We start from the raw sequence: 16,140 nt of genomic DNA on the forward strand, positions 1-16,140 counted from the left end.
ATTTGTCATTTATTTTCTCTTACTGGTTCTCCTAATGACTCAGGCCTTCCTTCATCAAGGCTATCTTAGGAGCTGTTTTAACACTGGGGTTTTAATTTCCAAAGCCAAGATAACTAAGATTTGGCTGAAGCATCCTTTACCAGTTCTGCTTTTTTGAACTCAGAAGTAACCAGGAAAAATAAGTCATGGGCACAGTTGTCATTGGGCAACAATGGCCCATTCAAACAAGGGTTCGGACTTACACAATGTCATCTAGATTCTGGGAAGCTCAGAGGAACACTGTGCCAATGGGTAAGATTTGGTTCCCAACTTTTGATTCATGCTCCCCGTCTGCTACTTATCTTTTCACAGAGCAGACAAGCTCAAGTAGGCTCATCCATAAACTATTATTGGATGTAATTATAATTTTCTTCTCTCCTTAATCAAAAAGGTCTCCACAGCAGCTGTTACATATTAATACAGTCTCGCTCCTCAGGTTTATGATCTATAATTGGCTTACTAAATCAGGAACAGCCCCAACTGAATGGGGATGCTGGGAATTGTAGTCTAGCCCCATCTGGAAGTCTGTTGTAGATATTTGAAAAATCTTGTAGATAGTTGAAAGGCAAAGCATGGGCAAACACTATCTGCTACATATAAAGGCCTACAGTACATGACAAGCTACCACCATCTTGGGTTTTTTGACCCCCACCCCCATCCCCATCCCCACCCAATGGTCACCCACAATAGAAAGAAAGCAGTTTAGAGCAGTGTTTCTCAACCTTGGCAACTTTAAGACATGTGGACTTCAACTCATTCCCCATGCTGGCTGGGGAATTCTGGGAGCTGAAGTCCACACGTCTTAAAGTTGCTAACATTGAGAACACTGGTTTAGAGAGACAGGAAGCACAAAATGGTATCTCACTATTCTCACTTGCTTCTATCTGAAGGAAAGGCAATTGGTTAAAGACAGTTAGTGGAAAGAATTGACCCAACAGTTTATTATTTTATTTATTATTTAAATTTGTATCACCGCCCATCTCCCCCGACGGGGGACTCATGTCTAAGAGGATTTGGCATTTGAATTAATATGGCAATGCCACAACTGGCACCTGATGATTCAAACTCTACACCACATGACCAAGTTGTTGACCATCTTCCCTAAAAGTGTGACCAGTCATTTCTGTGAAGACTTCAGCCCAACCCTTAACATTCATCCCCACATGAAACCATTCCACTTGCTCAAACAGAGTCCTCTTTTATTCTTCTCTCTCCCCATGACTCCTGCTTCTGCCTCTCCACTCTTTGTCATCTCCTCCCTATCAAACCTTACCCTGTTCATGTGAGAAAGCATTTTTCATTTTCATTTGTGGGAGTCTGCAAAGGATCCTATGTGCTAAGAACCACCATAGGAATCTGCCACAAGCCAGAATGAGATGTGTGATGTTCCTTGCCTCCCCATCTCACCCACAATCACCCATGGGAATCCAGTATACATAAGCAATTTTTAAACAAGTAATTTAGATCAGCCTCATAAGGTTCACTAGGGACAATGTATGCTTTTTGCTGCGTCTTTAAAATCTGCAAGAAAGTGCCAGGAAAACAAAAGTAATCTATTGACTTAGGCCATAAGCTGTGTTCTAGGTAATAGCAAAGAGAATAGAAGAAAGATGGTGGTATTGAACTGAAAAGGCTATGCAAGTCCACCAATAAAAAGTGTCCCAGAATATTCCTTGCCTTGCTTTCAGTAGAAATTTAGAGGTGATAAGAGAGAGCAGATATGGAAAACAGTTACAACCAAAATGTCAGGGATAGGAATGTGGAGGAAGAGAATTAATGAATTCATGGAAGAAAACAGTAGCTGCAAAGAGGAATAGAAGAAAGTGAAATAATGATGTTGGCTCAGCCAAGAAGGGCGACTGTCCTGTGCAGAAGGAATGGAATTTGCCAAATGATGGAGATAGTAAAAGAATGTTACTTAAAGGAAGAAGTACCTAGTCATGTGTAGTGGTAGTGAATCCTTTTCCCCATATAAAATAATTACCTGAAGGAGGCTGGATTTGATTCTGTCAAATGAATAAGGTAAATTTAGACTATCTCTTTTGATTGCTAGGCATAGTAATCTCTAATAAAATCTGGTTAAAAACCAGTGCAAGTATATCTCTAATATATCCAATACACTGGTTCTCACATTCTTTTACAACGACTACAGGCACATCACAACAGCTTTCTCAATTGTAGAGGCAAGGCTGAAGTCCTGCCCAATATATACTGGCCCTGAGATTTAAATTCTGCACGTTTTCTTCTTGCCTTTTTGAATCAACACCATCTGGCTTGTCATTCCTCAGCCTTCTGACTCTTGAAGCTGCTGCATCCGTTTCAACTCTTACCACATGCACAGATTCCTAAATATACCCTGCCTACATTGGAGTCTAACAGGATTATACATACCACAATAATCAGTAAAATTAATCTGCTGCTGTCCGAACAATCAGCTTGTCCCTTTGAAGAGAAAGTCAAGGTCTACTTACAAACACATCCATCAGCAGGTGCTCCAGAGTGACTTCAATGTCTTCTAACTTGGCAGCTAACGTCATTGCAACACTTGCTCAAATCCAGCAAGCCAAGACAGTCGAAGAGCCCCAACCCAATTGGTCCCAATGATCTCACTCAATCAACTGTGCCCAGCTGGACTATTTACAGAACCACAGAAGCACAAGTCCTCCCAAGAACCCCTGGATCTCACTGTGCTGACCAAGAAATCTTGATTTCTGTAGCTAGAGGTGAAGGCATCAAAAGGGGGAGGAGTTGCGGTGTTATCCCTCCCTGAACTTCACAAGTTAGATGAATGGCACTGGTGCATCAGGAAAGCCCCCAGAAGAAGAAGTCTCATGAGAAAGGTTCACAACCAGGCAGCTGCATTAAAGATGGGACGTAGAGTGCAGTTACTTTAACAGAGACTGATATTTATAGGAGAATCAGAGTTTTGGACCCTGGTGCATTTCACTGTTTAGTTTTGACCTTTGAGCAAATGGCTCAGCACACTGGAGGCCATTGTAAAGTGGGAGCAGCAAGTCCCACAGAAGCTCACTGTGACCAATTCCAGGCCAATTCACACAGCCACCCTTCTCAATGGCTCTTTGTTAAAGGTCTATCAAACTCAGCACTGTCTGCTGCTGACAGAGGAGAGCATAGATGTGTAAGAAACAAGGCACTGAAGTTTCACAGAGACTTTTAATCCCCCCTCTCCCCAAGATATTATTAGCTCCCTTAGATACTTGAGAAAGAAAACAATGCCTAAGCCAAACAGAAGGAATGGAACTACATTGGGTTTTTTTTTTAAGTAGCCTGTCTTGAGTTGGCATCTTCCTTTCTGTAATGTCTAGGACTCTTCAAACTGCTATCATCACCAGGTGTTCTTCCCTGAACAAAATGCAAAGAAGAGACTGAGGAAATGCACAATGTGATGATATGATAGATCTGGGACATAGACAGAACAATGTTTTAGATCAGGGATAGGCAATCTAGGCCTATCAGATGTTTTGGACTACATCTCCCATAAAACCCAGCAAATCTACTCTTGCTTGAAATGCTGCAGAAGGAGGAAGACCCAAAAGCCAAAGCCGCTATTAATTTATTGGTGGAAGACCTGTTATCTTTTTAACCTTGGGGCCAGGATGTTAGGTGAGCACGTCTTGGGAGTTGTAGTATATGCTGGCATGCCTCATCCATGTGCATTGTTGTTGTTGACCTTTGGCTTTTTTTTCTTTGGTCAGTGGGACATTGTAGTTTTGTTTTCATCATTGTACAATGCCTTAAGTCACATTGTTATGAGTCGGGCCATAGAAATCTTCAAACAAACAAACATGTAGTTTTTACATCCAGCATGGCCAAAAGGTTGGAAGGGATGAGAAATCTCCACAACAATATTTTCTTACAGAGATATCCAGTAATCTATATTTATCTTCTGGGGGAGATGGGCGGTGGCTAAATTTGAGTAATAAATAAATAAAATAAATATTCATATTGTAGATAACATGGATAACATATATTTTGTCCTACTGCCTCCATCTCAGCCATCTTTTTCCAGCAATTACAGTCTCCACTTTCTATCCTGAGTTCCTTTCATACCTACCACAACCTCCTTTCAGTTTTTAACATCATTTTCTCTCTCTGCTGCTAATAATGTAGAGGAGAGGATACCAGATCTTCACTACTTCATTTTGAAGAGAAGAAGGGTGTGGAGTACCTTGTTAGTTGTGTAATCATGGCAAGATGCCTCTCTCTCTTCTAGGGGCTATTTGTGACCTGAGGCCTCCCATATCTTTCTTTATTTCACATTATTTTAACTTGGGAGGAGTCTAAATGGGGTGTAGGAGGCAGATAAACCAGTCTAGAGAAGTCCAGGCAGGCAGAGTTCCCGTTCCAACCATAGTGCTGTGATTGTTGGACCCTTTCTCTGCTGGCTGGTGATGATAGCAAAGATGAAGAAGAAAAGCAGCCACTTGCCTATTGCAAATGGCACACACACAAATTAGGACAACGCTACCAGCAGCCCCTCAGAAAAGAAGCAATAGAAGCAGGATAGGGACTGGCAATAGATCAAATATTATCCTGGTGTTGTTTGTGCCCACTTGAAGATGGATAGAGAGCCTTTCAGCCATAATGGACAAAGGACTGTAACAACTCACTGTGCAAACTGTGATGGGAAGATTCACCTCCCAGGAGTTTGTGTTGGCAGTGACACTTGAGGGTAGATAGGTATTTGCATCAAGGAAGCATTTGCATATACAGCATGCAATGGATGCTTATCTGTAAGGAGTGTCACTGGTTTCTACTAAAACTCCCATGATGACATTGTTTAGTTAAAATATTGTCTGAAAGGGATTGTTGTGCATGGAAGGAAGGAAGGAAGGAAGGAAGGAAGGAAGGAAGGAAGGAAGGAAGGAAGGAAGGAAGGAAGGAAGGAAGGAAGGAAGGAAGGTTATTCTACCAAGAATAATAATTCCTATGCTTGAAAAAAACTTGGGGTGGCGGGCACTGGAAGGGTGAAAATTTTTCAAGATGACATTTGTGCAGAGTACTAAGAATCATAAGCTATAGAAAGATTCCATTCCAACTGGAATAGGCATTACTGGTTGAAAAGGTAGATTCCCTTGAATTGAGCTCATTTCTGATGACTACATGAACATGGACATGTACTTTTCTTAGCAAGAGTACAGAAATGGTTTGCAGTTGCCTTCCTCCAAGATGACTGTTGGACTTCCCAGTCTAGCCCACAGGTCTGAGATTTCCTACTAGTCTCTATCTAAGCACTAACCAAGTGTAACTCTGCTCGTTTTTTTGAGATCAACCAAGATTGGAGATAATGCTAGTTGGTCAAACATGTTCCTCTAGATGCCATTGTTGTACTCTTAATCTATACCTAAGGTTACAGAAAATTCACTTCCTGGTCCAGAAGTTACTTTTTAACCATGTCTGACAGAGTTTTAAAGTTCTAACTTTTAAAGTTCTTTAGTTTAGGAGCAGCACTAATAATGTAGCAACATAAATTAATGAATTGGAACAAAGTCAAGACAAACAAATGTTCTGGGCAATTTATAGAAATAGGTAATCATGCAATAGATACAGGGTATGAAGTTGTAAATTCTGTCTATGTATTTTGATTATAGCTGGATTTTTGTTTTCAGCCATATACCACAGTTGGCAGGCCAAGAGCGATGGATGACTTTTGCTAGACAACAGTATGACAATCCATTTAGTGCGCACTGTGATGGATGACTTCATCTATAATGAAGGAAAAGCAAAATGTTTCCTTGACAGGCAAATTCTCACAGATGCTGTTCTTTGTGTAAGATAATAGATGAGTTCCTCCATAACCAGGTCTTTTAGCAAAGGAGAGGATTTGAAGATTCACAACCTGCTCATCTTTGCAACAGCTGTCTTTTAATACATACACAGAACTGCCATTAGAATTACAAACCGTTACTTTAAAAAAAAAATGCATCTCAGAAAAGGACAGCAACAAGTTGCAAAACTGATGCATGATGCATTATGGGTAGAAACTGGTGGTGTTTAAGAATCTATGAAGAAAGTCTCACTAATCTGCCATTGATTGGCTTTTAAGACAAGATTCTGCATTTCTGGGGGAAAATGTCTTTTTCTTTTAGGTCAGATCAATAAAATAGTTGCTGAATCAATTAAAGACTTACTGATGAGCAACCCTGATATTTATGATCCTTTATAAAAGCCTTAGGGTAAAATGTACACAGAACAGATTCCTGAATTGTTGAAAGGGGAGCAAAATAATGGGCGTAGGGATCTATTTGCTTGTTAGTGTAATGGGAAGTAGGAATAATCTTGAGAAACAGGAGGAAGGGCCGCAAAGAAGACAATGGTCAGATAAAAGATATCTGAGTCTCAGGCAAAAATGTAATTTGAGAAAGCGTCTCAGACGTGACCCTCCCTAGTTCTTACAAAGGTAAAGGAAGGGGGGGGGGAAGCACATTCAGACTTGCAAGGTTCTGCTCCTGTAGGTAAAGGTAAAGGTTTCCCTTGACGTAAAGTCCAGTCGTGTCCGACTCTAGGGGGCGGTGCTCATCTCCGTTTCAAAGCCTTGGAGCCGGCGTTGTCATAGACACTTCCGGGTCATGTGGCCAGTATGACTCACGGAACGCCGTTACCTTCCCGCTGAAGCGGTACCAATTAATCTACTCACATTTGCATGTTTTCGAACTGCTTGGTGTGCAGAAGCTGGGACGAGCAACGGGAGCTCACCCCGCCGCGCGGTTTCGAACCGCCGACCTTCCGATCGACAGCTCAGCGGTTTAACCCGCAGCGCCACCGCGTCTGCTCCTGTAGCCTTACAATAAAAGTACTATTAGCAATCATAACTTTCGTTTTCTAGTCTGGTCCACCTCAAAGGGCTGACCAGGAGGCTATGAGTAAAGCAAACAAAATCCAGATGTTATCTTTATTCCAATAGAAGAAACCATCTATTCACTATCTAATCTGGGCCTCACTGTAGTCAGTTTGGAAACTGAATGAGAGAAAACAACCCTCAGTGTAGGAAATCACAGTCTAAAATAGGGGATGATATTGAACTGTTATCATCAATATCATCAGCTGAAACCAACCAATGTATGTTGCTTGCTTAAGTCAAGTGAATACCACTCTGTCAGTCTTAGGACTGCCCTTAGTTGGCATTTGAGATGCAGGTTGAGGGCCACACTCCAGAAAGACAGAGCCATCCTTGGCAAATGCTGAACAGCTAACTGGGATGGGCATGGTTTTAATGCTTGGATGGGAGACTCCCAAGCATTATCTGAAAACTAAACTGAGTTGAAAGATGGCCCAGCTGGTAGCAGTTAGAGAAAAGAATCTACATGGATTAGCTTTCCTTAACTGGTCTTGAAAATCAAAATAAGAATAGATCTGGTTAGTACTCAGATAGGAGACTATCAGGAATTCCAGACTAGATTGGGAAAATACAAAACACCTTGGCAGTGGCAAATCACTTTCATACCATGGCCTAGAAAATTACATATATGTCTTCACCAGGAATTGAATCTGACACGAGGGAGTCTTTACTTAAAAAAGTAAAAATCAATGTTCAAGAGAAACAATAATGTTACACTTTTCTCCCAGGGCAAGCATTTACTTCTTTTCTTATGCTCACTTTGTAGCTGGAGGAGGAGGAGGAGGAGAAAAGATGGAAGTTGGGTCTCCCAGGAGATGTTGTAGGAAATTCCCTCCATTCAGGGATATGAAGAACTGTCAGGGATGTTATTTCCATGGCAAAGCAGTCTGGGAAATGTAAGAATGCGAGGCAGAGAAAAAGTGCTGTCTAATGGTCTGATGCAATGTCCAGCACAAGACAGTCACAAGACAATGACAGAGCAGGCCGATGCAAGGTGACATTTGATTGGCTAGCAGCCACATAAATATGGAAGCAAAGCATAGGCATTCTCTCTCTCATTTGTGAAAAGTTTTCCTGTTACTCTGCTGGTTTGTTTGACAATTTAACTGCTGTATTTGGATATTGGATTTACTGTACACTGGACTATGTTTATTGGATTATGGATGTTGGTTTCTCTATGGAATTTGTATCTTTTATATACCAACAGCTTCTGGAGTGCTATATGTGTTATTGTTCTTTGCACATTTTTCTGTAAATAAACGGGTGAATAGTGCACCACAAGGACTGCTATTTTTAACCCCAGGGACACGACGCTTAGTGGAATTCTCTCCCCAACAGGTTATGGGCCCAGAATGTGTATTTTGTCTGGGTTAATATAACTTATTGCGTGGCGAATATTTTTTTTTTTGTGGTGCAAGATTTGTTTTTCTTTTTGAGCACGTTGCATGGAGTTGTGTGGTCACTGTCAAGATGCAGTTTTGTTCTACCACATCCAGTTCTTTCCCACTCACCCATTTGAATTGCACCAATTATCTTGTCTGGTGTGTTAAAATGGAGATGTTTCTCCACAAAGAAAATTTATGGCAAATAGTGCACGCTCCCCCTGAGAACATGAACGATGAACAAATGCTGGCAGATGAAAAGGAGCTTGCCAACAACATACTCGCGCTGGAAGACGATCAGTTAATGCATGTCTGGGGGTTACAGACATCGGCGGAATTCTGGGACTCTTTATGCCGAGTGTACGTTCAGGAAACAGCGGGCAGCAAAGTTATGCTGATGCGGCAACTATATCGTGCGTGGCTCCAGGCAGGCGAGTCTGTGGAGGAGCACCTCCAGGTGATGGGCAAGCTATTTGTTGCCTTGGAGGAAAGAGTCATGCGGTTTCCTGAAGCACATAAAGTCTACATGGTAAAGCAGTCTGGGAAATGTAAGAATGCGAGGCAGAGAAAAAGTGCTGTCTAATGGTCTGATGCAATGTCCAGCAATGTCTGATGCAATGTCCAGCACAAGACAGTCACAAGACAATGACAGAGCAGGCTGATGCAAGGTGACATTTGATTGGCTAGCAGCCACATAAATATGGAAGCAAAGCATAGGCATTCTCTCTCTCATTTGTGAAAAGTCTTCCTGTTACTCTGCCAGTTTGTTTGACAATTTAACTGCTGTATTTGGATATTGGATTTACTGTACACTGGACTATGTTTATTGGATTATGGATGTTGGTTTCTCTATGGAATTTGTATCTTTTATATACCAACAGCTTCTAGAGTGCTATACGTGTTATTGTTCTTTGCACATTTTTCTGTAAATAAACGGGTAAATAGTGCACCACAAGGACTGATATTTTTAACCCCAGGGACACGACGCTTAGTGGAATTCTCTCCCCAAACACATGTGCTTGCATCTCTCCATTATAGCTCTCATACATTTAATCTGCAACTACCTCAATTAATGCATTATTTAACACCCGAGTGTTACACTCAGGATCAAAATCATTTTTATTATGCCTGTGAAATATTGCTGGGAATAAGTCATATATTTGCTCACCTGCATGTCATGAGTAGGAATGGCGAGCAGGGGGCTCCCATCCAGGCTGTAAAGCGCATGCGTAGTACTGAGGAATTAGGTGGCCATTCCAAGAGACACAGATCGGGCCCGCCTTAGCCTTTGGGGTTTATATGTCTGGGTTTTTCCCACGCTTCTTCAGTTTGTTAGGATTTTCTGTCATGTAGCAGTAATAAAACACTAGAGACCTATTCCTTGTCTCAGCGTGGTTCCTGGCTGTTAGGACACTGCAGATGGATTTCACTGTATGGCCACAGAGACTAAAAGGAGACATTTCATTGCATCTTTCTCTCTCTGTTGCACAGCAGCTCCCTTGTCATATTTAATGAGCAATGGAGAGCTGATAAATAAATACCTTACAGCCCTTTCTCTGTAAGCCCCATTGACAGGATGATCTTAGGTTCAGGGCACACTCCCTACAAGCTTTATTAGCAGACTCTTCCTGAATTAAAATCTAGGTGGCCAAGGTGAGTTGTCCTGGGAGTTTAGACTGATGTTTTAATCGGACAGAGTCAGCCAAACAGATGTGGTTCCCTTTCCCCTCTTCTCCCATTCAGAGAGAAGACACTGCAAGATCTCACAACCAATGGACAATTAAAACAGTGTAATGAGTAGAGAGAGGAAGAGAAGGCTTTACATTGGACAGATAATGGCCTCCTTGTTTTTTGCTTTGTTTTGTTTTTATAAATCCACAGCCACCTGTCATGTTGTTTTCCTCCTCCATAAGCTATGGACAAGAAGCCTCAGAAAGTCCTTCATTTCTAATTCTGGGTGGCTGTTGAACTTACATTTACTATAATCAGGTCTCTCAGCATTGGGCTACCAGCTTTGGACTGTCTAAAAATATGGTGAAAAATGGTTAACCACAAGAGGGCAGCAAAGTGCATTTTCTGCATCTCCCTGCTGCCCTCTAGCGGTGGAGTGATTTTTTTCCTCCCAGATGTGATAATTCTAAATATTATAATATTATCAAAAATTGTTATCTATTTTTTGTTTCTCCATTTATTTGTCCTCTTTTTTCTTGATTTTAAATATCTGTTAAAATAAAATTAAACGATTAAAAAAAGAATACTGGCTGATTCAAGCTATTCACTGAACCTGAGGCCACAAAGAAATCTTTCCTGTTGCTGCAGGCTTGGCTCCCTTCCAATTTTTGCATTCTAGGGTTAAGAATAAATGACATGAGAAGGAGAGAAAAGAAGTAAACAAACTTGTCTCCTGCTGGTCTGGTTCACATACTTTTTTAATCTATGCATTCATGATTTATTGAGAAATTCAGTGTGATATATTGACACACACACTCTACACAAATACCGAGTTCTGATTTCAGTAAAAAGGGAGAGTGCAATTGTCTTATTCTAAAATTATTAATTTTCTGCTGTTTCTGTTCTAATGGAGACCCAGGATTAGTAGGGTTGTTATGTATGGAGAAAGACATGTCTGGTATGTCCCTATAGTTGAACCCTTTGGTCTTTTCATATCATTATGTTGAAAACTGGAGGAGCAAGAAAACAATAAACTTGGAGGTTGATTTGATTGCCAATCCTTTGCATTTCATCAAGGGTCACTGAGTTGGGTCAAGCACGGATGTCTGTTTCTGTCAATATCCCAGAGACAAGGATACCCAATCAGAACACTATTTACATAGTAAAACATTTTTGGTCTGCAGGGCAGGCATTGCGGTAGAATCCAGTTCTGGTTGTCATCATCAAGGGTGCCTTTTACATCAAACATTAAAAGTCTTCCTGAAAGAATTGCATCTCAGGCGCTTTCCAAGCTTACAAACTCTTGTTCCTCGCTTGATTTGGATATAGGTAAACTACTGCAGAACAAGTCACCAATCACTACAACATTCTCTCTCTCTCTCTCTCTCTTTTTTTTTTTTTAATCTTCTTCTCAGAGAGGCCTGCTGCAAATCAGCAGGGATTTACATCTCAGGATATTGACAACATTTACTGGAGAGATCACAACTCATGACATCTTGCAGACATTTAAGGGAAAATAACTTGCATTGTTCCAGTCTATTATTCAGACGGATGACAGCCCTCTAAAACCCACCTCCACCGTCTCCCGAAGAATCCCAACTGCACTGACATGTCACATCGTCTTTCATTTAGGTAGAATAGTAGTTACAATTGGGACATATCACTCCCGCTCTTTGGCTGTGAGTTGATGGCTTCTACTTCCAGAAGCCAAAGTAGAAATAGTTTGAATTTGGAGGTTAGGAATGAAAACTGGGGTCACGGATGGAAGGTGGAATGATGCTATTCTATTGCATTTTTGAAAAGATACTCAGATAAATGTTCTTCAGCCACAGCAGTGGGAAAGGGAGAATAATAATGAGATTGTGAAACTAGAGAAGGTAATTAATGGGAGAATAAAGTAAAGAATGTGTCATGCAGATTATTTACAGATAAAGTAAAGGTAAAGGTTTCCCTTGACGTAAAGTCCAGTCGTGTCCGACTCTAGGGGGCGGTGCTCATCTCCGTTTCAAAGCCTTGGAGCCGGCGTTGTCCATAGGACACTTCCGGGTCATGTGGCCAGCATGACTCACGGAACGCCGTTACCTATATTTACAGATACTTAACATTAAATTAGGGTTTTTTTGTTCATTATGGAATTAAACAAAATAGATTAGGAACCAGCAAACCACTATTTGCTATGGAAGTAGTGCCAAAACTCAGGATGATTTGCTTTAAACTATGGGGTTTTTTTAGGTCAGTTATTTAGGATCCAAGCACCATTTCCCTGTGATGTATTTATCTAGGCTGGACTGTTAAAATTGACAAACACTACCAGCTTTCAGCAGAACTAGGATGTGAAGGCAAGTGCATCTTAGGTGTATATTTAGATCACTTGACAAAGGTAGGTATGTAGGGGTGTGTGTGTGCACGCGTGTGTGTGTTTGCAGGGCTGAGTATCTTTAAGGCTATTGTATGCAGGTTAAACAAAGCTTCTGATTGTTTCTGGAATTTTTTTCTGCTCATCTTCTCAGGTGGATGTTGTTACTTAAAAGTTCAATCTCATTTGGGTCAAGCTCAGTGTCAGTGTTCCCATGCAAATTTTTTGGCAAGAATGCACAAATGGCTTGCCATTGCCTGCTTTTGGCATGTAATTTTAATCTTCTGGGATTAATTAGTTTATTTATTGCTTGTCAGATCTAATAACTCTGGCAGTCCAGCCTACAGGCTTGGAATGTCCTGTACTAACCATGTCTGACCCTACTTAGCTTTTTGAGATCTGCCAAGGTTAGCCATTTGCTGCCCTCTGCTGTAGGCAGCTCTCCCTTATTCTATGCAAAATCCTTCTGCTAATCCTGGATTGGTTAGTTTTTTGATGGGTTCTAGGTGGCTTTCCATAAACTACAATTCTTAGAGAGCCAAGCATTCAGGAGCTAGAAAGCAATGCTCACAGAATACAGACGTTTCTGGGAAATTTATTTATTTATTTATCAAATTTGTCACCACCCATCTCCTCCGACCGAAGGGACTCTGGGCGGTTTACAATATAAAACAATAAATATATAATAAAATCCCTCTAAAACAATTTCTCAACTACCCCATCTAATAAAATCCAGATGGCTGTGATCTCCTTCAGTCATTATGTAGGAGGGGCACTTCAAGGCACTAGCCAACCCCAAGTATGGCGATTCTCTTCCCCAAGCCTGGTGGCAGAGCCAGGTCTTCAACTTCCTCCAGAAGGCTAGGAGTGATGGGGCTAATCTAAGAAATAGTAAGCCTATTCTCTGAAACTCACTCATCAATGAGCTCATTGAAATAGTTTGAGCTATTTCAATGAGCTCATTGAAAGATGTATTGCAGACCAACTGAACAGGACCACTGGTACCTTTGGTGCTTGGGCTATAGGTGAAGATACAGGCATTACCAAATCACTTAGAAATAGGGCCCACAATATGGTATCTTTCAGCTCAGAATCAAGAAAAGCAAGAATGATTAAGAAGCAGAGAAAAGGACTTTTGGGGGAGCTTTGTCCAGGCTAAGCTTTGTCCAGGCCCCTTTCTGATAGCCCATACAAAGGCATTTGAGTTTTGCATTCACTAGTGCAAGCCATATATATGGCTCTGTAGGGTCTACTAAGAATGACATATGCATGAGAACATGAACCTGGCCACAAATAGCTAACTATGTACAGGGAGCCAAGCACACCACGATTCCAAGCAGTCAACATTTGCTGTGATGTTCGTATCAATTAGCACTGGAGCTGAGATCAAGGAAGTGAAGAGCTGAATTGTGCTAGGATCAAATCCCAGAATAACTATGCATTTTATATCAATAGGAGATGATCCACTTCTGGCACCTAGAACAGCTGTCCAGATGGTCCGTGTATGGTTTCTTCCATTGCTATAACCTGTGTTCCGGAGCCAAATGGTCAAAAGCATGAAATTGGATTTTTAAGCCTTAACGAATTTCTTTCCTTTTAATTGCAAATGGAATCCCAGTTGCCATTTCTCCCTTCTGACTTACTGATTTGCTCAGTCATTCAGACTTCAGCAGATCGGTTATTACACAAGGATAAGCTACTTTCACTCCCTCATTCTACCTTCAACCCCTGATAAAGCTCTTTGCCATCTCTTTGTGTATATTCATATGACCAGACACATACATTCACACTTTGAAGTCAATTAGGAATGTGCAAAGATTAGGAAAATATCAGCTGCTAACCCACTTTAGCAATTGAATAGAAAGTTATTTTGATCTACAATTTGTACTACTATCATGCTTTGTTTACAGTCTTGCTTCAGTTAAGTTTGCAAAATTTCAGATGGCTATCCCAACTACTATTATTTATTATTAAGATACAGTCTCCCTCAAGTCATACTCATCTAGTCTCTAACTACACATATAGGATAGTCTGGTGATTTCCAGGGAGACAGTCAGGAAATTCATGCATGCAAGACTGGGAAGCAAAAGTAAACCCTGGATGAAGGTGGTGGTAAACCATTTCTGTACTGTTGTCAAGAAAGCTCCATGGATGGGTCCATAAATTCACGAGGTGATCAACCTCAGCTCACAAAAGGCTTCACTTTTGGCTACACCAGGTAGCAGCAGCTAGGCAGTCATGACTCATCCTGAAAATAGCTAAAGCAGGAGCAAACCAGGCTAGAACCTGGATGGGACACCATCCAAGAAATTCCAGAGCTATAGGCTAGCTGAGAGGGAACCCAGAAGAAGATAAAGGCAAACTATCTATGTATTACACTCAGAAAACTGCATTGATGTGTCCATGTAAGTCACCAAGGAGACTTCACCTGTGTGGACAAGCCAGATATCCATATACATGCAATTTGATAGGTTGCATTTACTCTAGAAAGGGAATGGGAGCAAATGGCTTTCTAAGCCATAGTCTTACTCTACATAGCCAAAGAAATATTTAGGAAAAACTGCCCTTGCAGTCACTAGGAATAATAGTAGTCATTAACCTTGGCTCTTAGGGGTTTAATATCACTGGTCAAAATAAGTTGCTTAGCTATTCTTTAATTAGCCTCCATCAACTTGCTGCCCTAAAGAGACATTGCACCAATTTCCCATTATCCCCAATAGCAGGGGATTATAGGAGTTGTGTCCAATATATTCAGGGAACCCAAAGCCAGCTAAGCCTGTTTTCTATTTATTTTCTGCAATGCTAGGAAGTCTGCATGAATAGACCAGATTCTGAACACAAGATGTTTCCAATTCAAATTCATTAACAACGTACTCAAGCAGCTGGAACCAGAAAATTCATTTTAGACAAGATGGAACAGCAACTTCCTTTCCGATTACTATAACCTAAATCTAAATGAATAAATACATATAAATAAGGGTTACTGCTGTGTGTTTCAGAGGGGTTTCTGCATGATCAGTTTTTCATGCATGAAAGCAAGTGCAAGAAAGCAGAAGTAACTGGATTTAGGGAACAAGGGTACAACCAGGATAATTTTTATTACATGTCCACACACTCAAAATCTATAATGGTTATGTCTCCTTCTTCATCCAGACAGAAGAATCTTTTCTACAAGGGAGCTGCGTGTTCAGAGAAACAGGTATACTACTGTAAAGCATGAGTGAGAATCCACTGCAAAATCAATAGCAGGGAAGTGGCTAGGATCTATCTTGATGCAGAGGACTATGTGGCACCTAGGTTAAGGTGCTGGACTGAGACCAAAGAGACTCACCACAAACCTTGGGGTCATTTAGTCTCTGCCTCTGTCATACCCCAGACTACATCATACTGTTGTGGGAAAGAAAAGGTGAGACATAAATGCAACAAATAGATATTTTAAGAAGACTGTTTTCTTAAATCCTGTCCCAGAGGTATAAATGGGCGAGGTATAAATCCTGTCCCACAATTCATGGTGGGACCCTGATTCATTTCTACCATTATGACAACTCTTCAAAGGCCTTGTCTTTCATGGGAAAGATCTGTCTGGTATCTGTGATCCAGAACAGAATGGTACTGATCAGTCCAGTCCCAGTTACCCTACAAAAAGCTTCTCCATAGATTTTAGCAGTTATCACTCTCCTTTCTACAGCAAGCTACATTTCTGAACTCTTGCGGTAGTAGAAGGTGGGGAAGCCATGAAGGATCGAGGTGAGCAGAGTTCTACGCATCTCACTTCTTCTTTCAAGTTTTCTTTTTTTTAATTTAAACCTTTTGTTGGCCAGACAATACATGAA

At 41.0% G+C, this 16,140-nt stretch overlaps 1 protein-coding gene across 1 annotated transcript in view; it reads right to left on the bottom strand.

Annotated features, from left to right (window-relative positions):
• Positions 1 to 2,659, bottom strand: part of FRMD4A (FERM domain containing 4A) — a 291,903-nt gene extending 289,244 nt beyond the window's left edge. Inside the window, exon 1 of the mRNA XM_063308199.1 lies at positions 2,511 to 2,659. Within this exon, the coding sequence (XP_063164269.1) occupies positions 2,511 to 2,576 (66 nt within the window). The 5' untranslated portion in view covers positions 2,577 to 2,659. The remainder of the gene's footprint in view (positions 1 to 2,510) is intronic.
• Between the last annotated feature and the right edge of the window lie 13,481 nt (positions 2,660 to 16,140).

The sequence above is a fragment of the Candoia aspera genome, chromosome 7, assembly GCF_035149785.1.
Source record: "Candoia aspera isolate rCanAsp1 chromosome 7, rCanAsp1.hap2, whole genome shotgun sequence".
Taxonomy (NCBI): Eukaryota; Metazoa; Chordata; class Lepidosauria; order Squamata; family Boidae; genus Candoia; species Candoia aspera.